This window comes from Miniopterus schreibersii, assembly GCF_964146895.1.
Source record: "Miniopterus schreibersii genome assembly, chromosome: 16".
Lineage (NCBI taxonomy): Eukaryota > Metazoa > Chordata > Mammalia > Chiroptera > Miniopteridae > Miniopterus > Miniopterus schreibersii.
The window spans coordinates 21,555,175-21,581,921 of record NC_138116.1 but is presented as its reverse complement, the minus strand read 5'-3'; the positions used below and the strand labels follow the sequence as shown (position 1 = coordinate 21,581,921).

General features: G+C 51.2%; 2 protein-coding genes across 2 annotated transcripts in view; both read right to left on the bottom strand.

Moving 5' to 3' along the window:
• Positions 1 to 598, bottom strand: part of WIPF2 (WAS/WASL interacting protein family member 2) — a 34,648-nt gene extending 34,050 nt beyond the window's left edge. The window contains exon 1 of the mRNA XM_081115953.1: positions 443 to 598. The gene's annotated coding sequence lies outside the window, so the exon portion shown is untranslated. The remainder of the gene's footprint in view (positions 1 to 442) is intronic.
• A 10,176-nt stretch (positions 599 to 10,774) lies between these two features.
• Positions 10,775 to 23,912, bottom strand: RAPGEFL1 (Rap guanine nucleotide exchange factor like 1; the record flags this gene model as incomplete). The annotated part of the gene is made up of 15 exons (XM_081162064.1): positions 10,775 to 12,723; positions 12,963 to 13,017; positions 13,407 to 13,471; positions 13,660 to 13,747; positions 14,036 to 14,086; positions 14,566 to 14,656; positions 14,768 to 14,946; positions 15,503 to 15,625; positions 15,737 to 15,834; positions 16,552 to 16,719; positions 16,961 to 17,073; positions 19,139 to 19,236; positions 19,432 to 19,567; positions 20,474 to 20,549; positions 23,393 to 23,912. The coding sequence occupies 15 exons, from the start codon at positions 23,910 to 23,912 to the stop codon at positions 12,599 to 12,601; spliced, it is 1,986 nt and encodes a 661-aa protein (XP_081018190.1). The 3' UTR covers positions 10,775 to 12,598.
• Between the last annotated feature and the right edge of the window lie 2,835 nt (positions 23,913 to 26,747).

The window sequence follows — 26,747 nt, the reverse complement described above, 5'->3', positions numbered from 1 at the left end:
GGCCTCCTCACCCGGAGCATCCTGTTAATTACCTGTTCCCAACAGGTCCTCGCTCCCCATCTCCCCTTTTGCGCACGGTTACCTCGCTGCTCACCCTGAGTTGCGTCTTACTCACCTTGCCCAACACTCCGGATCCCTCATTTCCTGCCTCTTAATAACCTCCCTCCCCATTTTCCCAGTCAGCGCTCGCCCCACACCAATTCCCGACCACTCCCCCCACTAGGATTCCCCACGCCCCCGGTCCTCCAGGTTCTTCGGACCCGCCCCAGGACTCCCTCCCCTCAGGCCCCGCCCCTAGGACCCCCCTCCTCCCGGCCCCTCCTCCAATGCCCCTCTCTCCTGAAGCCCCGCCCCAATCCCCCCCTCCCCTGGCTCGCTCTCTCCCACTCAGGTCCGCAGGTCATCTCAGCGACAGACCCAGCCTCCCCGGCCCCCTTCCGACCTGGCCGCAGCGGCTCCGGGAGCAAATCTTCCACCACCTCCGCTCCGGCTTCGTCCCGTTCTGCTCGACCCCCGCCAGGCAAGCTCCCTTTCTCGCCGCCGCCGCCCCTTTTGCCAACCCGGAAATAGATCTGCTCCCACTGTCCCCAGCGTCCGCGAACAAAATGGAGGCGGGGGAAAAAAAGGGGCTGGGAGCCGGGAGCGGAGAGACGCTGCGCGCGTGCGCCCCTGGAAAGCCCGCCTCCGGCCGGCGCACGTCAAAGCGGAAGCGGCCCGGCAGCCACCATCTTGGGAAGGTCGCAAGAATTTCACCTTCTACCTGAGAGCAGGGTTTGCAACTTCGGGAACGCTTAAAGAAGTAGTGATGCCCAAGTTGTACTTCCAGAGGTTGACTTAATTGGTCTGGGGGAACGGTGTAGGCATCGGGAATTTTAAATCTGCGCAGATCGTTCTAATATTGCCGAGGTGGAGACTCAGCTAAACAGGGTCTTGAATAGTCCTCCTTTCCGTCTTTATCCCACCGCGCACTGTACACGTACACACCACAAAGGTCCTTCCTTAATTTCGAGGTAACGAAGACCCCGCCTAGGTCAACGCTGCAAGGTCCCAATAGTCAAGCTTCGGTTGCCATAGCAACTGAGAGGCAGCCTCCCCCCCACCCCCACCCCCCTCACCCCCGCCAACAAGTCATCATTAACGTCATCTTAGCCACCTGACCCGAGCACCCCTGAACACCCGGCTCCTCTTTCCGGGGTCGGAGGTTCCCCAGCTTCCAGGGCTGCAGTCTGTTCCAGCTGCTTGGGTCAGGGAGAGGAATCCTGTGTCCTCCCTGATGGGGCTGCTGTCTCCATCCCAGCAGACAGGACCCCTCACTAATCCACCCACAGAAGTACCTTTCTGCTGCCGGCACACCCATTGCCTTATGCTTTATATCTTAAAAATGCTCTCCATCATCATCCCCCCCTCCCCCAAATCCGAAGTAAGGGGGCAGGATTGGGACTTCGTTCCCACTGTTTGCTACCTGTGTGCCCTTGGGCCTCAGCTAATATCTGGACAATGGAGCTAATAGTGCCTGTCTCCACTGTTTCAGGCTCAAATCAGGTAATGAATGGGAAAGCATGTGATAAACCAGAAGTTGTTATTATTTTTGTTTTCCTTCTGTTCCGCCATGAGTAGTGCTGAGCACCACCCACTAGTCAAGTAAATGTCACAGCATCCACTGAGCACCCGCTGTGGGCTAGGCACTGGGTTAGGCACTAGGAGATGGCTGCAGAGGTGACTAAGACAGAGCCTCTGCCTCAGGGAACGCACTGTGTGGTGGGGCAGATTGGCATTATAAACAGCTAGCTGAAATACAAGTCAGCATGTGATTAGTACCATGGGGACATATGGGCTCTGGGACATGAGGCAAGGGAGTGATTAATTCCTGCTAAAGAATGGAAGAAGGTTTCGTAAACAGTTTTAAACTCAGCTTTGAAGGATGAGTCAAATTTTGTTATTAATCAGAGAAGGCAAGGAACACATTCCGGACATAGGGATCAGTGGGTGCAAAGATAAAGATTTTCAGGTATGTAGTCCTGCATGCCTGAAATCAGGGTGATGGGGCCAGGGAGATGGTGATCTAATCTCCTAGCTCTTCAGCCTCACTTTTATTCTGTTCTGTCTTTGCTCACTATACACTGTGCAGAACTGCTTCCTATTGCAGCAATGCACCAAGTGGTCCCTCAAGGCCTTTGTATTGGCTTTAGTCTTCCTCTTCCTCATTTTTCAGGCCTTAGCTCAAATGCCCCCTCTTTAGAGATCCTTCCCTGCCCACCACAGCTAATGTAAGCCCCCATTCTCTATAACATCACTCTATGATAACAGCAGCCACTGGGGTGGAATACAGGGACATCTCACCCAGATTTAGGGCAATAGGTGTGGGCTTCATAAAGAAACTTCGTACCTGATGGATAAGTAGGAACTGGCCAGGGGCAGAGGGGAAGGAAAGCATTTCAAGACAGAGGGAGAGTATGTGCAAAACAAGAAGAATCATGGCATGTTCTAAAAACAAAGCATTTTGCCCTGGTTGGGTGGCTCATTTGGTTGGAGCATCATCTCATACACCAAAAGGTTGAGAGTTCAATCCTGTCGGGGCACGTATGGGAGGCAAACAATCACATCGATGTTTCTCTCTCTCTCCTTTCCTCTCTCTAAAATGAATAAAAACATATCCTCGGTGAGGATTTTAAACGTTTTTTAATAAAAATAAAAGCAAACAGTTTGATGTGGCTAGAGCTAGAACTATGGGAAAGGCAAGAAATTAGGTCAAAGACGTAATCATAACATCTGACATTTGTTGGCACTATGTGCCAGCCACTGTCATAACTTCACATATCATAACTCATTTAATTCTCATGATAACTTTCTGAAGGAGGTATTATTACCCCCATTTTACGTGAAGAAACTGAGACAGCAAGGTTAACCATCTTGCCCCCAAATCACATACCTACAGAGTAGCAGAACTGTCCTTGCTACCAAATGACCAGGCACCCTACCAGACCCAATGTCCCTTTATTATAATAACTATGTTGTAACTCAACTTTACTATCCCAAAGTGAAATTAACGGATAATATAACCTATCTGACTTCACAAAATAAATCAATATAATGCCTTGACTATAAAGAAGACAAATAAGAAGAAGGTATTTCAATATGTCAGTGTTCAGGCACCACTATGCTGAAAGATATATATTAAAGTAGCCGGCTGAGTGCACTCACACCTAGAATCACTAAAAAGGAGTGCAGACTGACCTAAGGGTGTTTTATTGGGCAGCATTGTCATTTGTGATGTGATTTTCCAAAGTGGTGGACAACTCTTGTTAAAGTTCTGAAGAACACAAAACAAAACGGTAGTTGTATTCCTAGAAAAGACATTATGTTAACTATGTGCAAAATATTTCATATTTGTACTTTCATTTTCGTGGAGGTTTTTTTGTTAGAGAGAGAGGAAGGGAGAGAGAAACATCAATTGGCTGCCTCCTGCGTGCCCCCTACTGGGGATTGAGCCTGAAACCTGGGCTAGTGCCCTGACTGGGAATCAAACTGGCGACCTCTTGGGGCATGCAATAAACAAAAGGCCTCTATAAATTTCCAAAACGCCCTCATGGAAAACTCATGCTACACTGTCTAGTTAACAGGGGCCAATTTATGAAGGACTGTATTATCTATTGTAAAAAGTTGAATTTTGTCTCGAGGGCAAGAGGAAAACCATTGAAAGGTTTAAGCTGAGTGGTGCCATAACCCACTTTGCCTTTGAGAAAGATCCCTCTGATCGAAGCATGGAGGATGGATTAGATGGGGCCAGGTTGGAAGCAGGAACTCCAGTTGGGAGGCTGCTGTGGACATCTAAATGAGAAATGACGGTTGCCTGCACTGAGCGGGAGCTGGGCATCGGCTGGACACAAAGGTTTTGGAAGGAGGGCTTCCTGGCTGCAGAGCCCAAGGCCTCAAGCCTTAGTTGTCCCCACTACTGAACAGGATGAACTTTGGGCAGGTTCTTCAGCCTCCGCCAGCCTAAGGCTCCTCATCTACAAAGTGGAGACAAGACTAAACGGAATGCATCCGAACTGTGTACATACTTGATAAGAGAGGGAGGAGCCAAAGATAATTCCCAGGTTTCTGGTTTGAACTCCTGTGTGCAGGTGATGCCAACACTTCGCTGGAGAAAGTTAGGAAGGAAGAGAAGAGCTGGGGAAGGGCAAAAGCCTGGTGGGAGAGGGTGGGAAAAGAGGTCCAGTAGGCCACTGGATGTTTGGATCTGGAACCTAGAAGAGCGATCCTATCAATTTGGGATTCATCAACTGTGGTAGCTAGTCTCCAAGGACAACCCCCAGCGACCCAGGACTCCTACTATTCATTGAGTCTGGGCTGGCCTGTGACTCCCCTTAATGCAGTAGAAGTGATGCTGTGCCAGGTCAAGAAGAAAGCCTTGAGAAGACCTGGCAGCTTCCACTCTTGTACTTTTGGGACCCCTAAGCTCCCACGTGAGAAAGCAGCTCCTCTTCTGTACACCACCTGGAGGAAGAGGCCTTGACATAGAGAAAGAGAGGTCCAGCTGACCCAGTATTCCAGTTGTTCCCGCCTGGGTTCCAGATGTGTGAGCCAGCGATCTTGGACATTCCAGTTCCAGTCACCTTCTGACTGCAGTCACATGAGACACCCCAAGTGAGACAGCAGAACTGTTCAGCTGAGCCCCCATCAACCCAGAGGATCATGAGAAATTATAAAATGGTTACGGTTTTAAGCCACTAAGTTCAGAATAGTTTGTGATGAGGCAGTAGGTCCCCAGCAAAAATATATGGATGAAATCAATCTAAGCCCAGGTGTACAGAGGGAAGAGATGAGGGCTTAGGACAGACCCAAGGAACTCCAGGAAAGGCCAGCACGGGAGACCGAGGACAAAGGGCTACCCTGAGAGTGCAGCGTCCTGGAAGCAGGGGTGAGTGTCCAAGAAGGAAGAATCGTCAAAAATATGAAATGCCACAGAGAGGAACAGTAGGATAAGTGTTCCTTGGATTTGGTAACGTGGGAGTCAGTGCCCTCCGTAAGAACAGCTTCAGTGAGTAATGAAGGCCGAAGCCAAATGCACGGGGCTGAACAATGAAAGGGAAACATAAAGCAACAAAACCAAACAAACTAAAGTTACACTTTTTTTTAGAGTTACACATATTGACCTGGATGAATCTCAAATGTATAATGTTTAGGGGGAAAGTTGCTGAACACTATGTCCAGTAGTATTTATATAAAGTTTTAAAATGGGCAAATATTAAAACTCTTAAAACTCACTAATAAAAAGACAACCCAGCCCTGGCAGGGTAGCTCAGTTGGTTACAGCTGCCCTGATGTCCTACTGATACCCTCGGTGTCATACTAATACACCGAGGTTGCAGGTTTGATCCCCAGCCAGGGCACATACAAGAAGCAACCAATGATGCATAAATAAGTAAAACAACGAATCCATGCCCTCCCCCTGCCCTCTCTTTCCTCTCTCTCCAAAATCAATAAGTAAAGCAATATTTTTAATGTTAAAAATAAAAAACAACCCAATTAAAAAATGGGCAAAGGATCTTGCAGTGGGTTGAATAGTGTCCTCCAAATATTCACATTCATTCAGGACCTCAGAATTTGACCTTATTTGGAACTGAGTTCTTTGCAGATGTAATTAGTTAAATTGAGGCCATGCTAGATTGAGATTAGGTCACATTAGATTAGGGTGAGCCCTAAATTCTCACACACATAAGAGAACACTGTGAAGGTGGAGACACAGATTGGAGTGATATGTCTACAAGTCAAGTATATAAAATTCCCATAACATGAAATCATTTTAATCACTTTAAAGTGTATAGTTGAGTGGTTTTTAGTAAATTCACAATGTTATGCAACCCCATTACCACTAATTCCAGGACATTTCCACCACCCCAAAAAGAAATCCTGTACCCATTAGCACTCTCCCAATTCTGCCCTCCTTCCATCCCCTAGCAACCACTAATCCACTCTCCATCTCTATAGATTTCCTATTCTGGACATTTCATATAAATGGAATCATACAATATATTTCCTTTTGTATCCAGCTTCCACTTAGCATAATGTTTTCAAGGTGTATCCATGTTGTAGTATGTATTAGTACTTTATTATGGCCAAATAATACTCCATATTATGAGAATACCAGACTAGTCCAAATTGAGATATGCTGTAAGTATAAAACACACACCAGATTTTAAAGACATAATACAATAAAAGAACGCAAAATGCCTCAATATTTTTATGTTGATTATATGTTGAAATGATACTATTTTGCATATATTGAGTTATATAAAATACAGGGTGTCCCCCCAAAAATGTGTACACTCAGTATATATGATAGCTCAAGTGATGTTCCTTTCTTTTCAGATTTAACCCACTGGAATTAAAGTGGGTTATATTCAAAGTGTGTATACATTTTTTGGGACACCCTGTATATTGTCAAAATTAATTTCACCTGTTTCTTCTTTTTTAATGGGACCACTAGAAAATTTTAAGTGACATATATGCCTCACATAATACTTGATTTGGACAGCACTGCTCTAGACAGGACTTATATCTTATACTCTACAGAGGGGATGGAAGTGCAAGCAAACAAGGGCATGGGGAAATAATCAGACAAGTAAAGAATTTGGGACATTTTACAAGACATCTGTCCTAGACTTTGAAAATTAAATGTCATTGAAAAAGAAGAAAAGAAAAGAAAATGAGCTCTGGCCAGGTAGCTTGGTTGGTTGGAGCACAGTCCTGGTTGACCAGGGTTTCAGATTCGGTCCCCTGTTGGATCACATGCAGGAGTCAACCAGTGGATGCACAGATGGGTAGAATGGCAGGTCGATATTTCCCTCTCTCTCTCTCCCCCTCAATTCAATAAATAAAAATATAAAAAAGAAAGAAAATGAGCTATTCTAGATTTAAAAAGAGTAAAGCAATATAACAACCAAATGCAATGCACGGAACTAGGTTGGATCAGGAGGGGTTTTTTAAGTTTTTTTAAAAGATATCTTTTGAGACAACCTGGGGAAAATAAATATGACTAGAAATTCGATGATATCATAGAAATAAATTGATTTTTTTAAGATATGAAAATTGTGTGGTGGATGCGTAGGAGAATGTCATTCTTAGGGGATTCCCGCTGAGGCAACTTACTTTCAAAGAGCTTGGCAAAAGAAAAGAGAATGTGTGTGTCGTAGAGAGAGACACACACACACAGAACAAAAGCAAATTCCCAATATGTTAATTACAGAATCTAGAAAGGTTTGAGTATTCATTGTCCTAATCTTTCAACATTTCTATGCTTGAAATTTTTTATGATGAATAGTTGGGGAAACAAGACAAAATAAAAAAGAAATGACAGGAGATGAGGAAGTGGAGACAGTAAGTGGAGTCAACCCTTTGAAGAAGTTTGGCCATGAACTAAGGTGAGAGAGGGGCATGTAGGGTCAAGGAACATGTTTTTAAAAGTAGAGACTTGAGAAGGTTTAAATGCTCTCTGGGAAAGAGCCAAGTAGAGACAGAACAAAAGCTACAAGTTATTTTGGTCAAATTTCTTACTCATATTTGGGGATATACCCTCTCAGACAGATTCAAGGAATGCTCTTACCCACTCTCCCAGTCCAACGCCTTCTCCCTATTTCCAAGCCTGGTGAGAAAGTAATCTTGGTGGCGACACCTAGTGGATTCAAAGGGCATTGCTTAAATTATCCACTCTCCTCTTTACCTTAACACGTGACCAAGAGGGCAGGCATCCTGTTACACTGGTCTTCTGACGGCCCCCAATCACACACACACACCCTTTGCTAGACCAGCCTAGGAGGTGCAACGCCACTTAGAAAGCTCGCTCTCTCCCCACGCAGCCCACAGAATCCTTGGACCACCTGTCGAATCTCCCAGCCACTCTCCCCACAAGGAAGCAGAACACAGGTGGGGTGGAGGGAAGGGACCAGAAAGGATAGTCCCCCCAGCTATAGCCAGGTGGCCACTGCAGCTTGGTGAGCACAAGGTGTGTGTTTCTCAGCAACTCAAGATCCCAGTATGTTGCAGAGCTTAAAATGTGGCTCTAGAGTCAGAATAACTGGGTTCAGATCCCTGCTAGCTGTGAGACTCGGGGCTGGGAACTCGGCCTCTCTGTGCCTCTGATGAGAAATCTCTCAAGACCTCAATTGTCATCTGGAAAATAGAGCTGACAGAGCCAACCTCCTGGGTTTGTTGAGAAGATTAAGAGAGAGAATGCACATAATGCCCAGCATAGGGAGTGGCAAAGGACATTCTTTCAGATGTCAACTTTTATCATCACCCTTGAAAGGTGTGATGGGTCTGATGATAGCTGAGATGGGGGTGAGGGCGATAACCCACCACTTTTCCTGCCCTCCTGATTTCCCACTTCCACACTTTGGCCATCAAACCCTATGCTGCTTCAAGACCTGGGTCATCTCTTCCAAAAAAATTTCTGTTATTGTGCCTCACCACCATTCCCAGACCAGTAGTGAATCTCCTTGGCTTAACTCCCAGAGCTCTTATCATCTGGTGTCTTGTCCCATTCTTACAGCTCCTATTTCAACCAACCTAATTTATTCATTCAGCAAATATGTATTGAATGTCTTCTCTGTGCCAGGCACTGTTCTAGATACTGAGAGACTCATGGAGCTGATGTTCTGGTGGAAGAGTAACCACGAAGCAAATACACAAAGAAGTACGTACGGTGTTAGGTAGTGATAAGAGCCTTGAAGAAAATATCGGCGGATAAGTGGATAGAGAGTGAGGGCTGAGGTGGGGTGGGGTCAGAGGGGTCAGGAAAGGCTTAGAGAAGAGCAAAGGTAAAATCCCTAAGACAAGAATGAGTGCCAAGTGCTTTAGGGTCAGGAAATCATCAGTGCGGCTGGAGTGGAGTGAGTGAGGGGAGGGGTAGGAGATGGAGTCGAAGAAGGAGGATTTTGATTTTTAACCTAAGCATTATTGGAAACAGGTGCTACGATCTGAACTGTTTTAGTTGAGGTATAAAATAACTACAGTGAAATGCATAAGCCTCACATGAACAACTCAGTGAACACGCACACGCACGTGTACCACCCCAGGTCAAAATACAGAACATTTCTATCATCACAGAGGGCTTCTCCACGCCCCTCCCCAGCCAGTACTCTCTCCCACCCCACTGAGTAACCACTATTTTTACTTCTCTCCCCACAGATTAATTTTGCCTGATCTTGAATCTCTCTTGAATGGAGTAATACACTATGTAGTCTTATGTGTCTGGCTTCTTTTACTCAATATTATGTCTATGGGATTCATTCATGCAGCTAGTAGTCATTGGTTCCTTTTTATTGCAATGTAATATTCCATTATGAAAATATACCACAACTGATTTGTCCATTCACCCGGTGAAGGACCCTTGGGTTTTTCCCAATTTCTTTGTCATGAATAAAACTGCTATGATCATTGGTAGATAGAAGCACCAGTTTCTCTTGGATATACACCTAGGAGTGGAAATGCTAGGTCAGAGCTGAGGTGCACATTTAGTTTTGGTAGATACTGCCAGACAGTTTTCTAAAGTGGTTGTACCACTTTGCACTCCCACCAGCAGTGTATGAAAGTTCCAGCTGCCCCACATCCTCACCGATACTTGACATTGCCTCTCTTTTTCATTTTAGCCACATATGATCTGACTTAGATTTTTATTTTTTATTTTTTAAAATTTATCAGCTTTCTCACAATTTTTTAAAAATTATATCTTTATTGATTTTAGAGAGAGGAAGGGAGAGAGAGAGAGACAGAAACATCAATGATGAGAGAGAGTCATTGATCAGCTGCCTCCTGCACGCCCCCAACTGGGGATCGAGCCTGCAACCGGGCATGTGCCCTGGCCGGGAATCGAACTGGGATCTCCTGAATCGTAGGCCAATGCTCAACTGCTGAGCCACACCCAGCTGGGCTGACTTAGGTTTTTAAAAGAGCACCCTGGCTGCAGTGGGGAGAACTAACTGGTGGGGTCAGGGGTGGGTTGGAGAGAGGAAGCTGAGAGCCCAAGTAGGAGGCTAGTGTAGTTGTCCAGGGAAGCCATGAAAGTGGTTTGGACTAGGTGGTAATAGAGAAGTTATAGTCATGGTAATAGTGGCCCAATCCAGGATATATTCTGGAATTTTAGCCAATGGGACTGGCTGATGAGATGAGCGAGGGGTGAGAGAAAGAGCCATTAAGGGGGAGTCCTATATTCTTTCTTGCCTGGAAAACCCAGGTGGATGAGAGGACCATTTTCTGACATACAGAAGATCAAGAAAATAACAGATGTAGGATGAAGGAAGGTCACGGGTTCCTGTGCAGCTGTTTGCATGTATGATACCTCTTGGAGCGTAGGTTCTAGATGCCCCATGCCTTAACAGAACTGGTAACTCCTGGTTGTGTGAACAGTGCATGCTGTCTGCAAGGGACAGTTCTAGGTTAGAGGCCAAAGTCTGCCCTCTCGCTTGCCCTGTAACTTGGACCTTAGGTTAGGACTGCCCAGCCTCCACCTTCCTCCTTACATTGTTAGAATTAAACAAGATCACGTGTCTATGGCAGCCGGAACATGGAAGAACTAAAACATTCACTTTTCCAAGCTCCGGGCACGATGGGACACGTCTCATGAGTTTGGAGCCCTTTCCTCTCATCCATGTTTTCAAAGTCACTCCAGAACCTTCTTGCTGTGGGGCCTGGCACACTGAAAGCTGGTCCCCTCTTCCCTCCCTCAGCCCTTCCCCAGCCTCAAAGAAACAGAATGGAGAACAGCAGGAGTGTTGATTCATAGACTTTTATCGGCTTTTTTCCCACCCAGCAGTTTCTGCGAAGCCAACTGAGCCTGTACAGTACACACGGTTCACTCTGTTAAAGCTGTGGGCACGGGGAGAGGTCTGGAGGCCCCAGGGAAGCAGCAGGGCAGAAGTGAAGGCTGGGGGGGGAGCGGCCAGGACTGGACGGGTGGGCCCCGGTGCCGGAGGAGGGTTGGGGGAGCTGGAGTGAGCAGGCTGCTGAGGGGTCACGAGGAAGGGCAGCTGCAAGAAGAGGGCATCAGCAGGTGCAGGGAGGAGGCAGGGAGCAGGATGAGGGCCTTGGTCACTGTCTTTAAGGGATGGAAGGGATGGGACACAGCGACTGCATCAGTGGGGGTGGGGGAGGGGAGTCCATAGACATTTTTTGGCGGCAGGAACAAGACAGGCCGCTGTATAAAAGGGACTGTACAACATAACCTATAATACATTGTTTACATATCATACAAGGCTCTTTCCCTCTTTGAGTTTTAAAAAATAAAATTACAATTCCAGAGCTTTTGGTAAAAAATATATACACCCTCAGAGCAGGAACAGCTCTGCAGGTTTTGCTGCTGCTGCTGCCTCTTCAGAAGGGAAAGAGGTGCCAGAAAGGAGAGTGAGGCTGCGCCGGGAACCTCACCCAGTAGCTGCCAGGGGCCCCTGCGCCCCTCAGCCCGGGAGGCCCATGATGGGAGAGGGAGGGGAGACAGAGGTAATAAAGGCATCGTTAGCGTCCAATCTGCCTTTACAGTCTCCGCCGTTCCCTCCCCCTACTTTGGGCGTCCGCCTGCCCCCAGGTACAGGGGTCTGCCCCACCCCAGCCTGATGGGGAGGACCCAGGGGAAGCCAAGACAGGAAAAGATCATGTTCTTAGTGTCAGACACAGAGCCAGAAGGGGGATGACAACTCCCTTCGTAGCAGTGAGCCAGCCCAGAAGCAGGAGTGTGGGCAGCGGGTACCCCTGCCTCCTGATACCACCAGGGCCCGTTCCCCTGCAGGCAGCTGAGGCCCGTGTTTCCCTGAGCATCGTTTATCTTCTCACTGGAGCCCACCCAGGGACCTTCGGGGGCCTGACGGGGGTTCTCAAGGGCTGGTGGGTAACCCCTGCCACCTGCTGCTCCCCGTCCTCAGAGCAGCTTCGCCCACAAGCCTGGGGAAGCAGGGCAGCAGGAGTAACTGAGCAGGGAGGGCGGGTGTGGGGGCGCACCCACAGCGCACTGACCCAGGGGCAGAGCAGACAAGGGCAGCACCAAACAGGACCACCCCCCACCGCACAACCAGCCCCCTCCCTCGATTATCAGATGCACTTCCGCTCCTCAAAGGGGGGCCCACGCACACGCATGCCCACAGACACACAGACACAGGGCAATATGATATTCAGAGGGGTACATCCAGGGGTCCCAGCCCCGACCAGGGGGAACAGGAACAGGTGGTGGAGAGGAAGGCTGCCAGTCCCTCCCCCACCTCAGCTCTGCCAGGACCCGGAGGATGCTCCGCTTTCCGTCCTGCTTGGAAAGAGGAGGTTGGGAACTCCCTCGATGGGAGGGGACAGAGGAAAGAGCTCTGTGCCCCCTTTCCCTGCAAGGGCAGGAACCAGCTGAGTGTGGTTTTGGCTTGAAGGAGCAAGGGGGAGAGAATTCAGCAGGATAAACAGGCTTATGAGTCCCCGAGAAAGTCCATCCAACTCTTTCCCATGGACTGAGAAGTTGTTCCTGGGGAAAGATGTTGGAGGTGGTTTGGGACATCGCACGCACAAAGTGCTTGAGTGTCAGGTGCCCGAGGAGCCCGGTGGGGGCCGACTAAAACCCCTGTCCTCACTGATTATTGGCCTCCAGCTTGTAGGAAAGTTCAAAGAGGAGGTTCTGGTTGTCGATGACCTGGAACTGGCGCACGTAGGCCTTGGTCTGTAGGTGGTGGGGGGACGCCTCCATATCCAGGCCTGGGGTGTAAGGAGAGAGAGGCAATTAGGCTGCCAGGCTCTCTTACTCTACACACACTGGCCCGAGGATAAGGGTGCAGACTGGGACAGGTGTGGAGCAGGAGGGCCCCTGGGGAAGCCAAGGAGAGCATGGAGAACTGCCAAGTTTAAGGAAATAAACACTGAGCAGGGATTTCTCCCCAGAACCCTCCCACTCAGTAAAAACTACCTGTAGTGCTCTCAGAACCCGGAGTACTCACAAAGGGGCCGGCTCCGGTATTTGCGGACTGTCCTCACTTTTTCAGCCACTGAATGCTGGGGGATGACAAGGAATGAGCCCTGAAAAGGGCACAGGAAGATGCTCCCCACTTAAGCTCCTCCCCTTCCTCTAATCTCCAACTCTGTTGGTTTTACTCCCTACAGTCCCCAATTCTGGAGGGTCTCTAAAGCACCAAAGAAGTGGGTGTAACAGGGTGCCAGATGAGGGGGAGGTAGATTTGCTACCCCCCACCCCTCGGAGCTGCCTGTCAGCTTTGCCACCCGCGGGCGGGTTGCCACAGTGATGCCACCAGGGAGATAGTTGGGAATCTGTCAGGCAAGCTGGGCACCATGGAGAAAGGCTGCTGCTGTCTTTAGGGGGTGCCAGGAGAGGGGGAGGATGCCATCCCCCCACTCATGGGACTGGGGTTGGCAGTGCCATTTACCAATTTCTCGATATTCACCAAACCATCCACAAGGGTCTTACTCCCCTCATGCAGGAAAGTCAGGTCTAGGGGATGGAGAGAGAAGCAAGTAAGAAAGGAGGTCCAAAGCGCCCTTTCCCTGCCCTGGAATCCACTCAGTCTTGGGAGGCTCTTCACCTCTGGACACTCAGAGCTCAGTTGGGGGGAAACTGAGAGTCAGAACTGGGGCATGAAGAATGTGGACAGAGGAGCATAGTTTGGGAGCAACTCTCACCTTTGAGGATCAGAGGCACAAAAGGAATCACAGGAGGTTTCATCTTGGAGATGACTTCTCGGTAGCTTTTGTGGTTCCTGCAGGGGTCCTGGCATCCCACAGAAGAGGGATAAAGGGACAGATGGGCCCAGGGTACCCCAAAGACATCCCCCATTCCCTCCCTCATCCCCTGCCTTAGCAGATAGGAGTGTGAAGCCATGTCTAGCTGAGGGTGTGCTGGGGAAGGTCTGGATTGCTCTCCAGCATAGTGGGAAGAGGAGGGGGCATCCCAGGCACTAAAAACCTTGAAAGGGAAGGCTGAGGAGGAAGGTTTATGGGAACAGAGAGTCTCTGGGATACAAGTCCAGGGGCAGATAAAAAAGCCAAACCCACTCACCGTCAGGTTCTCAAATTTGCGGAACAAGTTCTTGAATTTCCCTGGCAGCTTCTGCAGAGAGTGTGAAGGAAGAAGGAATGTCAGAGCGGAGCTCCTTGTTTCGTGGGAGCTTCTGAAATCCCCAGGCGTTAGAGGGGGAAAGGGCCTGAGTGTCTTGCAGGGGCTGGGAAGCTGGTAGGTGGGGAAGTGGAGTCACCCTTGGCTGGATCTGGGGAGCTGGAAGCCTCCCAGAGAAATGAATTATTCTGGGGAAATTGAGGCCTCTGCTATGCACCAAGGAAGCTCACTGAGCGCTGGCTGAAATGGGACAGCCACCTCTGCGACCTGGCCTGGGTGGCCTGCCCTCCCACTCAGGCGGGCCTTGTTACTAATCTGCGCAAGGACAGGGGTCAGAGCTGTGTGCCCTGGGGCTGTATGAGAGCCTCCTTCCAACTGAGGTGAACCCAGGACGTCAAGCCTGAGGCTGGAGGCCAAGGTCCCCAGGTGGGCCGGCAAGGGCGGAGCAGAGTCACGGGAAGCGGCTGCCTTACCTCCCAGGTGAGCCGCAGGCGGCTGACCGCCGCGTTGTCCAGCCCCATGACCACGGCGTAGAAGGACAGCAGGTCCTGGTTCTGCTTGCAGCTGCGGGGTTGGGAGGCGGGGTCGGCGGCGGTCAGGGGGCCGCGGCCCGCGCCCCCTTCCACACCCGGCCTCAGTGCCCGGGTCCCCCGCCCCTCCGCCCGCCGCACTCACATGGCCGCGATCTTGATGAACTTCTTGAGCAGCTGCACGCGCTTGCCCGGGGCCTCGCAGAGCAGCACCTCCGTGGCCACCCAGTGGGTGACCTCGCTGCAGCGCTGCAGGAGCAGCTCCAGGTTGGCCGTCTCCCGGCGGCCGCGCTCCCCGTGGAACACGTAGTCCACGAACTCCAGCTGCACCGGCGGCGGGGGGGGGGGGGGGGGGGGAGCGGGGGGGGCAGGGGGCAGGGGGGCAGGGCGGGGGGTGTGGGTGGGAAGATGGCAGAGCAAGGCGGTGAGGGGGGAAAGGCAGGAGGGTGGGGGCGGGAGGGGTAGAAAATAGAGAAGACGGGGGACAGGACAGGATGCCACAGAGATGGGAGGAAAAACAACCGATATGAATAATCCTCTGCTGAGCCAGGTGCCAGGCACTCCACCCATCTAATAGACATCACTGTCGCTGCCTTATTTTCTTTAATAGTGAATATTTAAAAAATACTAATCACGGTTCAGGTTCTGTGTAAGCAGCCCTTGGGACCTGAACCACCCTGCTTAGGGGGTCTCTCTCTTTGCTTTTTTCTCAGATGAGGGGGGCAAAGGCTCCGGGTTTTGGTGGTGCATTGCCGAGGGCCTGCGGCAAGTGAGTGTCTAACCAGGGAGTTCAGCTGCAGAAACTGCCTCACTCCAGGCGCCCACATTTGGCACATTTCTCCCTCCTGACCCCTAGCCCAGCACCAGCCTCAGTCCCCACCTCATGCACACATCGGAACAGCTCCCAGTGGAAGGCAGTAAGGTGGTTGGCAACGTCCTCAGGCTCCACTCGGTGGATCTCTGTGTCTCCAGGGGAGACCTGGATTTCCTCGGGGAGGGGCACCTGGTGGCAGGCAGGGGTACCGGTCTGGGCTCCACTCTGGGTTTGTGAGTTTCTGTTCATAGCCCCTCACAGCCCTCACTCCCAGCCAAGGCCTTGTGAACGCATTCTTACCAGGGCCTCATAGCTGTCCCGGGTGCAGGCAAACAGGTGGCTGTTGATGCCCAGCGTGGTGAAGACACAGTCTTCAGTTGGCTGGAGAAGGACTTTCTCTGCAGAAAAACGAGCTGCTCTGCCTCAGCCCCAGCCACCTGCACCCTCACACATCCCGGCCACTGTCGCCATCCCATCCCGAAACTCCTCACCCTGCACAGACACATTCTAGACTAATGGGACTTGTATTATCATCAGTTTATGCCATATTTTTCTGATATTTTTCAAATAATGACTTCTTTTGCATTTATAACCTCTTTTTTGCTCCCAATGTTCTTTCACAGCTCTTCTCTCATTCTTTCATCCCTGTGACACTGGAAAAGCAGGAATTTTTTCCTGTCTTAGAGGGAAATAAGGCTATGATGATATTGCAAGCTTTCTGCCTTCCCACAGGGATTGGAAGCCCACCCTGTCTTTAGCCTCAAAAACATAGCATCCTTAGGTACTCAACTAGATTAAAGGACTAGATCCCAAGGCGAGTAAGTCAGGCACCCAGATCAGCATCCAAGTGTCCTCAACCAGCGCTTCCCAAATTTCAGTGTGCATAGAATAATAGCCTGGGGATCTTGTTAAAATGCACATTCTGATTCAGCAGGTCTGGAGTGGGGTCTGAAATATTGCATTTTTAATAAGCTCCCAGGAGATGCTCATGGAGCTGGTCCCAGCACCACAGTTCAAGTAACCAGTGCCTAGAAGTCAGTTTTTACACTGTCCCAGGGCACTGGGCTTGTGAGTTTTTCTTCTAGGGTCCCAGCCAAGCTCTTCCTGACCCTCACCTCCTGAAGAGGCCACAGCTACCAGGATAAGGGAATCCTCACGCCCCGCAGGCTCCTCTGAGTACTGCAGTTTCTCCGTCACAGAGCCCAGAATGTCTTGCACAGACGCTGAGAGGCGGCTGCGTATGGTCACGTAAGAGTGGTCAGGCATGTAGACCCGGCAGAAGACTGGACAGAGACAGGAAGGTGGCTTTCATCAGAGGGCAGAATGACAGCACTGGCACAGGCCCCTCCAGGACACCTGTGCTCCCCACTCCATCCCACCCCTAGCCCTAAAATGGTTGGCCTCTGAAAAAAGGACTGGGTCTACTACACAGGGAGACTCCATGGAAGGTGCCCAAGGCCCAAGACCCCACTGGGCCCCCTGAGCCACTCAGAAAGCCCTTCCCCTCCTAATGCCCACACTCACTCTCATCAGAGCCCCGGAAGGCCACTCGGGTCTGCAGACAGGAGTCTATCCGACGGAAGTGGCGGAAGAGTGGCTTCACCTGCTTGTTGGGCGGCTGGCTCTCCTCTGGGATCCTGGCATGGACACAGCTGGGCATCAGGAAGCCCTACCAGGCATATGGAGCACCAGGTAGGCAACACCAAGCAGGGATATCAGAACTGGGGCAAGGATGCACTGGCATCAGGTTCAGAAGTGAGGACAATGGCCAGCAGGGGACAACTGTCCAAGTGACCCAAATCAAATGCCACCTCTTCCATGAATTCTTGTCTGATCCACCCACCCACCAGGAAAGATCACTTTTAATTTTTATTTTTTTTTGCTATAGGACAGTGGGCTAATATTTGTTTATGTTTGAGTCTTTTCTCTTCTACAAGGTTGCGAGCTTTTGAGGGCTGGGATTTGTTCTTACTGAATTCTGTTTTCGTCCTCCAGGCCTAGCACATTGCTCGGCACATGGAAGCTGTAGGTCATCAGCTGTTTGCTGAATTTTGCCAACAAGAACTTCACAGTCTGGGAGGGAGACAGACGTGCATACAGCTGCTTCTAACACAAGGCAGGCGTTAGGTGATATAACAAAGGTGCATGGAGAGTTATGTTGGTATGGGGGAGGGGGAAAGCTATTCCCAAAAGGGAAAACCTGGGGAACTTTCATTGAGAAGCTGGCATTTGACCTGGCCCTTGATGGACAACAGGAAGAGAAAGGGGTGGGAGGAGGTCCTTCTGGAATAGACCATGTAAATGACAGCAGGAAGTTGGGAAAGCACAAAAGTTTAGGGAATGGGGTGTATAAGGAGTGTCGTGGGCATAGGGCTTTGTAGGAATTAAGATGAGAGGGATTAACAGAAGACAGAAAGGGAAGGGTGTTGAATTCCGTGCCAAGATGTTGCAACTTTGTCATATAGGCAATGGGGAGCCATGATGTTTTTGGAACGGGAGTGTGATGTCAAGGTGCAAAGATCTCTCTGGTGTCAGCATAAGAAGGAAGAGACAGACATAAGACCATGAGCTGAAGCCCTGGATTGGAGGCTGTGGCAGTAATCCAGGTGAGACATAATGAGGCCTAAACGAGGCTTGTGGTGGTAGGGACTGAAAGGAGAGAAACTGAAAGGGCCAGAGGTATGGGTGGATAGATGGACAGATGGACAGATGGATGGATGGAAGGATGGATGGATGTAGTGGTGTTTTAAAGCCTGTCACATTGGCTCATGATAGCAGATTGCTAAATTTCGCCAACTGGTGTTTAAATAAAGCTATTTAAAAAGTATGCAAGCCCTGGCCGGGTAGCTCGGCTGGTTAGAGCATTGTCCCAACACACCAAGGTTGAGGGTTTGATCCCCGGTCAGGGCACATATAAGAAGCAACCAACAAGTGCATGAATAAGTGGAACAACAAATCAGTATTTCTCTCTAGAAAAATCAATTATAAAAAATTAAAGTGTGTGTTTATGTGTTTCTAATCTTACAGCCAAATTCTCACTAAAAAAGTAGTCTCCTAGTTGTTTTACTACATTTCACTATTATCTATGCTCTTATGGTTATTTCATCTATGGTATTTGTGTAAATACTACATAATGTGTGGTGGAAATACTACATAATGATCTCTACTGCATGTCTCTTCCCAGCTTCACATTCAGTGATGTCATGTTGGTAGCTTGAAATCAGCCATGGTGAGAGAATTTATACCATGGAAATCAGCAAAAGCTACAAATCAGGGTTTTTCCCCTGAAGTGCTGGTTGTAAAATATTTACCAGTACACCACTGGAATGGATGAAAAAAGTGACTGAAGCCATGGCTGGTGTGGCTCAGTTGGTTGGAGGGTCATCCCATACACCAAAAGGTCAAGGGTTCAATTTCCAGTCAGAGCACATACCCAGGTTGTGGGTTCAAGCCTCGGTCATACAGAAGGCAACTGGTCAATGTTTCTCTCTCACTCTCTCCCCATTTCCCTTCCCCCTCTCTGAAATCAATAAGAACATATCCTCGGGTGAGGACTGGGGAAAAAAAGTGACTGGAGACAGTCTTTGTGCTACTGTCCAGTAAGAGAGAGGGACTGAAATACTGGAGCCAAAAGGCCAGAGGCAGCCCCTCTAAGAGAGGAACACTTCTCTCCTGTCCCTTTCCCAAACCCATTCCCCTCACTTTAGCTCCACTGTTTCCACAAGCTGGTGCAGCCTCAATGTGTCTTCTCGGAGGTCCTGGTAAAGGGACTCATCCTTCATAATCAGCAGGTACAGATCCTGGGAAGAGGAGGAAAGAGGTGAGGACATCACTCTTTGTAAGGCCTCCATGCCTTCGAGCATAGCAGAACCATATAAGCTAAGGCCCCCCGGCATCTTTTCCTTCTGGTCCCCAGCTTGACGAGTATGGCTCCTTGAAAAGGGCCCCTTCCAGAGCTAAGAACCCTCTAACCCGCCTTTTCTTCCCAGGCCCACCTTGATGATGCGGCCGGCCCCCTCCTCCTCCTGCAGCAGCCCCTGGTAGGTGTCCAAGAAATGAAGGAGCATGGCTAGGCAGGCCTGCTTCTGGCCCAGGCCCTCGGGGCCCTCCTTGCCTCCTGCCAAAACAAAGCTGACCCCTAAGTTAAGAAAAAACCCTGGCCAGGGAGACCTGAGGAAACTGAGAAGGGAGATGGGAGGCTAACACCCCCCCCCCATATTCTCTAGGTTTGGGGCCAGGGAGAAAAGAGATCCAGGGGTCCCTGGAACCAGAACCCCCTCATGCCCCAGCCCAGAGTAGGTAGGGATGGCACCCACTTGACCACATCCAGCACCCACCTCTGAATTTCACTTGAGGATACCCTGTCTGGACACACCCAATCCCCACCAGGAAACACCTGAGTTCACAGCAGGCTGATAAAGGTCAATGGTGCTCACCACAAACCTGACCATACCTCGGTGTAAGTAAGGCCTAGTGTTTCTAAGAGACCTATGATATTCTACTCAGTAGTCTGACATTTGCAGTTAGGTCCTAAAATAACTCAGTGAGAGGCCCTATGCTTACATGAGACCCTATGAATAGCCCAGCCAGTGGCTCGTCTCTAGTAGACCCTACAGAAGCACAGCCATGACCTGATGTTTACATCAGGCCCTGTAATAAGGCACTGGGCAACCAGATGTTTAGAACAACAATTCAGTGGGGAGAGAGGCACTCTTAATAGAATAATAACACCTTACATTTGTACAGGGCCTTGCAATCTCCAAAGCACTCCCACATCTGCGATCAGATCTATCTCCACAGCAGCTCTGTAGGTAGGCAGAGCAAGTGCTATTTACCCCCATTTTATAGAAGAGGAAACTGAGGCCCCAGGAGGTTAGGTGATCTGCTCAAGGTCACACAGCTGGTGAGTAGAAAAACTGGGGCTGAAATCCAAGTGTGTTTCATAAGGGAGAGTTTAGGCCCTGACATCACATGTGGGATGGTGGGAGTGGCTCCCTCCTGACCTCCCCTTTTGCAGGCTCCACAAAAGGATATTACTGGTGTAGCTCCTGCAGAAACTTCTCCGTGGGGAGGAAGAGAGAATGGGTGAGGACGATGTCATCCAGCAGGATATCTGTGGAGATCAATTGGCACCACTGATATCAGGAGGGCACTTCTAGGACTCAACTTCTAGGACATTTCCCACCCCACTCTCTTGCCTCCAAGGGTGAGTTCTCCTTAGCCAGACCTGCCCCATCATGCTCTATACACACGTGTGTGTGTGTGTGTGTGTGTGTGAAGGTTCTGGACAGCCGCTGCCGCAGTGGGGTTGGCAGCTGACAAGGCAGCTGGAGGGAAGGAGGGGGGCACCCTTCAATGGCCACACCCACTTCTCTTCAGCGTGTGTGGGAAGCTGGTCAGATAATACACCAAGCTTGAGATCTGCCCCCTGAAAAGAGGTAGCCCACAGAAGAGTCTCTAGACAGAGACAACTTCTAAACACAGAGGTCAGGGTCAGCAGGGTGTATGTGTGTATATCCCTCCTCCCCTCCCCACTCCCTACCTAACAGCTTTGAGTTCCAACAAGGCAGGTGAGAACCAGCCCCATTTAAAGGGAGATGGAGCAACTGCCATCTCTTTGATCCTAAAGCCTTTAAAGAGAAAAGCCCTGTGTCCTTTAGATGCCTAGAGATGGTAGGGTTAATAGTGGAAGGGTGGAGGGGAGTGGCTCCTCCCACCACCCCTTACCCCTCCATACCCCCATCTGGGCCTGGCTCAGCCAGTCAGCCAGGTACAGGTCGCCCTGACTTGCATCCAGCCCTAGGGTGGGGCAGGGCAGCCTGGCACACACAGACAGGCTGGGCACAGGGAGGGAGCCAGGTGTCCTCACCAGGACAGGTTAGGGCCAGGTCCCCAGGCACTGCTCCAGGACAAAACCAAGGCTTCTTGGCTCACCATCCCCTGGCCTCCAATTCTAGCCATGAAGGTGGAGGAGGAGACCCTCTACTTCAACTCTCATTTCACAAATGAGAAGAAACCGAGGCCCAGAGCTGGGACGGACTTGCCTGGAGCTGGGCTAAGAACTCACACTTCTGAATCTTTTTTCCTTTCTCAATATGCCTGAGGCAGAGTATCTGAGTAGAACCAGTGGTCGAATGGGGCTGCTTAACTTTTGAGAGACTGGATAGTTTGGGGTGCCTTCTGTAAGTCCCCTCCTCCCACACATCCTGGGAGGGAACCAAGATGGCTTAAGAACACTGGGTGTATAGGAGAATATCAGAGTGGCAGGTTAAGCTGATTCTCAGAGACTCTGGGACTGGTTTGGGGTTCCCCAAACCAGTTACTCTGGGAATGGAGCCTGCCAGGCCAGGTAATACAGGTGGCAATCAATTCAGGAGTCCTTCCCCAAGGAAGACTGAGCAGAGTCTGTGGCACCAGGCACCAGAAAAACAGTTTCTGCCTTTACCTCTCTGCCCAGCATGAGTCTGAGAGCACCCGCATCCCAATGTCCAGCTCCAGGAATGGGGGACTAGGAATAGAGACGCCCAACACCCTTCCTATACTTTTTTTTTTTTTTAAGCGAAAGCAAGAGTTTATTTAAGGAGATGAAAGCTCCTGCCACAGCGAGAGGGGTCCAAAAAGGCAGCCCTTTTTTTTTCTCCTTCCTATACTCTTTATTCCACTGGAGAATTAAATCAGAGCAAAGGAAGAAGAGCACAGGGCAGAATGAGGGAGATGCTGCTGTGGGGGCTACATTTTGGCGTCTGTCTCTTCCAAGGCAGGCTCTGGTCCAATGCACAGCCTCCCCAGGGAATGTGTCATAGAGACACAGGGTGTGTAGTGTAGGCGGGAAGTTATGGTTAGGAGAGCTGTATGTGTTTGATATTTTTCTAATTAAATCCAAAAGGTGTCAGCTCCCCAGGGCAGCTACAGCCTGAACCAAAGAGGGCCCAGGTCTTGAGAAAAATTTAGGGGAGTGGAGGGAGCCCTCTTCCACACACCTAGGCTAGGGCTCCCTGAAGGAGTCTGAGAGCACAGTGGGAAATTCCCATCTTGAAATTCTCAACCAGGGCTCCCAATCCCCAGACCCTGCTGGGCTTAGTGAAATGCCAAGAGCTAAACCTAAAGACCCACAGGTCTTCTATCTCAGCAACTAACCAGCAATTTGGGGCCTCAGTTTCCTCAAAGTCTCCTCAGTAGGGATGCTGGTGGGGAGTGGTGAAATAGCATCATCATTTAGGGAATAAGCCTCTCAGGGTGTGGTTATTATTTTTGAAAGAGGCTGTATGCTGAGGCCTGCCAGGGAAGGGTGGAAGTTGGAAACCCCCCTAACACACCACAGGGCCCTGATGTCTGCCCAGCCATCTATCCCCCAACACCACCTCTGAGTCAGCCCCCAACTAGAACACCTCCCCCCCCCTCCCCCCCAAGCTGCTAAGGACAATGCATCCCTTTGCCCGAGCTCAGAACCCAGCTCGGGCCCTGTGCCTGTCTGGCACTGCCCCGCTGATTGGGCCAGCCCTCTGCTCTGGGTTTCTAAATCGAATGGGGGACTCCTGGAAGGTCTTTCAGGCTTGGGCACCTCCGTGGGGGGAGGGGGACACGGGCTGCTCTGAGCAGCTTCCATCTTAGTGTGTCAGGCCCTAATTTTGGGCCCAGAAGGAGCTAATCAACATCAGGGACCCAAGAGTCTATGGATAAAATGTCCAGGGGAAAGGAAGGGTGGCTTAAGGAGAGACAGAGGTGCAGCTTCTTTTCCAGCTGTGGGTGAGGCTGCTACAGGGAGCAAGGTGGCACTGCCACTTCTGTTCCCCAGAAGGGTCTTTTCCTCCGATGAGCCCCTACCCCACTTCAGCCGACCACTCAACCCCCACACCGAGGCTCCAACACAGCGCCACCCCCAAGCTCCAAGGGCAAGGAAGAGGAACCAGGTGACAACCCCCTACCCGGGGATGGATGAACCAGCCGACTCCTTACCTGAGGCGGCGCTGTCCCTGGTGGCCACTCCGGCCAGCCGCTGCAGAACCCGGTTCAGAAGATGCTCCGGCCGCTCGGGGGCGCCCAGGGGGGCCCAGGGGGGGGAAGTCAGGGGCTCGCCCGGGGACAGCTCGTCGGAGGAGTACGAGGAAGGGGAGCGCAGGGGCCCCCCTCCCACGAGCGGCCCAGGCCCCGGCACCTCTTCTAACTGCAGCCAACAGGGTCCCCCGCTGCCGAGCTCCTCCGTGACCCCCGCCGGCTCTCCACCTTCCTCCTCCGGGGCCGGCTCCAGCCCCGGCTCAGCGGGGGGCTCCCGAAGGAAAGCTGGGAGCAGCAGGCGAGACACGCTCTGACGCCGCTGCAGTGGCCGCGGTCCCCCGGCTGAACCGCCGCCCCCGCCAGGTCCCCCACCCCCTCCAGGCCCGCCGCAGCTCCCAGGACCCCCGCCGGGACCTCCCGCCACCGTTCGCCCCGCCAGCTGCGACGTCTGCTTCTTCAGAAATTTCTCCAGTGGCTTCATGCCCCCCCACCCGCCCCTCTTCTCGGGGCCGCCGGGGGACCCAGGTGTCCCAGGCGCGGGCGGGGGGGCGGGGACACGATGCTCAGAGCCGGAGGGACTGAGCGGAGGGCCGTGCCAGGCGCAGGACTGGGGGCCAGAGGTGCCCGAGGCTCGCTGGCCAGAGCCCAGTGGCCAATGGCCCGGGGAGGTGCCAGAGGGACGGGGTGCCCGTCGTTAGTGGCCTCCCATGCCGGCTGCAGCCGGCCTGCGGCCCGAAGGGTGGGTAGGATGCGGGGCCAGTGCCCCAGCTCTGCGCTCGTGGGCCGGGCTGCGGCGGCAGAGGCAGCGGGCCGAGCGCAAGGCTGAGAGGACGCGGCGGCGGCGGCGGCGGCGCTCCTGACCGCGGGGAAGGTGGCAGAGCTGAGACCGCGCCCCCTCTTCCAGTCCCCGCCCAGTCCCCGCCCCTGCCCTTCCTGGGCCCGCCCCCTGGGCCGCGCGAGGCTTGAACTTGGGTTTGGGGCTGATAGTCCGGAGGCCACATTGAATTGCAAGGGGCTGAATGGCAGTGGGTGGAGAGTGCAGAGAAGATGCAGAAATTAAGGGCAAAAGTAAGAGAGTGATATACCAATGGAGAGGGATTTCTGGCTGGAGGATTTACAGGGACCCTAGTATTTCAAAGAACCAGGGCAGGTCTGTGGCCTGCTTGCGGTGACTCACCTACCTATATTCAGGTGAAACCTACAAAGATTGCTGATTGGGTGTCCATCACTCTCAACCCAGATAGTGTACTCTGTTGACATACTTACAGGAATATGTGGGTTTTATCTCCCTTCTTGCAAGAAGGGCTGGAAAGGGCTTGGGTGGCTTGGCACTGGCCTGGGAGGCGGCATCCATCTAACCTTTCTGGTAGGGCACAATAGACGGTGAGGGCCTGGCCTGTGAAAGGCAGGTACTGGCAGGCAGGTAGGAGCCAGGCGGGGAGCAGCAGGTTGTGGCAGGTCTAGTTGGGGTGAAAAGAGACAGTAGGCAGGAAGAGGAGAACAGGAACGCAAGGGCACCTAAGCCTAGCTGGCAACAGAAAGCAGGGCTGTGGAGATGGGTAACAAGCTCCAGAGGTACCATCTGACACCATCAAGCATAGAGAGCCCCCCAGTGTTGACACAACCATGGAGTGGGGAAAGTGGTGCCAAATTTGCACCCCAAATAATCCTTATTCTTGATGCCTATGCCAGGAGCATTCTGTTCCTAAGGAGGAGGTGGGTAAAGAGACACTCTCAGTGTAAGCACATGGAGATTAAGGTAACAAGATTGGGGAGTGGCACCACGTTCCAGATGGGTTGAGGCGCCTTGGACAATGCCGCACCCATTTACTGTGTACCAACTAGGCAGACACAGGAATGCTAAAGGCTGGGAGTGGTGGTAGAACTGAATAGGGTGTGCACTACACACGTCGGTGTGTGTGCAGATCTGGTCCCATGTATGCTAGAGCATGTGTTCACAGAAATGAGCTTGCACACCCATCTGTTTGTGGATTTAGACAGGGATCAGTAAATAGGAGAGAGCACAATTTTGGCTAAGAAGCTGAAATAGAGATCCAAGTATCAGCTTCATGGGCTCCCTTTATTAGTACCCCAATATCCCTGGGGTTGAGGGGAAACTGGCTGGAGTGAGTGGCTTGGAGGTCCCCAGGCATTTTATGAACCAAATAAGAAAAGGGGAGGGCTCCATTCCCAGCACATGCCACAGTTACCAGATTAAGCTGGTTGCCTTGGTAACCTCCTCTCTGGGCAGGATTTGGGATTGTCGGTTAGGAATGGGGAAGAATTGGGGAGTGTGGAGAGTGTGGGGGCTGAAAATAAAAGGGCAGAAAGACTTTTAGAAACTGGAAGCTTTGGGAACAAGACCCCAGGATCCCTCCAACTACTCAAGGATATTAGGTAGAGACTCAGTTCAAGACCTTAAATCAGAGAGGAAAGCCAGCATCGAGTCATGGTCCTCCTTGAACAGCAGTGGTACTTGCCCCAGCTGCACACTGGAATCCAGGGGAACTTTTCAAAAATACTGAAATGGTGCTGAGGTTTGTCGTATTTTTTAAAAGATCCCCAAGTAATTAAAATAGCCAGGATTGAAATCACTGCCACAGAGGGACACCTCAACCCAAGGGGGCTGCAGATACTAGGAGACTGGAATTCTTTTTGCTGTTCTGAGTGGCCCACAAGGTAGCTGACGTGTGTGCTGACCCCGGGGGAGGAGGGCTGGCAGGGTACCTCTACTCTGTCATGGAAGACAATGAGCAAAAGAGGGTGGTATAATTAACAGCTGTGAGGAGATGCAGGCAAGAAGCCCATGGAATTCCAGAAGGGGATGGGGCAAGGCTACCTAAGGCCCATTTTGTCTGTCCCTTACACTCTTCTGCCCAGAGGCAGGCTGGGAGGGCAGAGAACCTGGGGGCTTTGCTGAGTTTGAGTTTCTTCTTGCTGAGCCTGTTACCAGGGCAACAGAGCAATGGGATCTGAGGAAGCAAGAGGCAGGGGTAAGGGAGAAGCATCTTAAACTGCTCCTTCCTCCTGTCAGTAACCCACTCCCCTAAGGCTGGCTGGCATTCTTTACATGACCCCAGATCAGGGCCATAAAAGCCCATCACCTTGTGGGGAAGGGAAGCAAACCGGCATGATATGAAGAGGAACTGGGGCTGGGGGTAAGGCAAGTTATGGTCCTCTGGCTGTAGCAACACCACTAAAAGGGTGGAAGGGAGAATCCCAAGCTTTAAGATGTGCCATGATGTCCATGCCCCCAGTGCACAAGGATTTGTGCAACTCAGGAACAGATGCTGCCAGCTCCACATGAAATTCAATT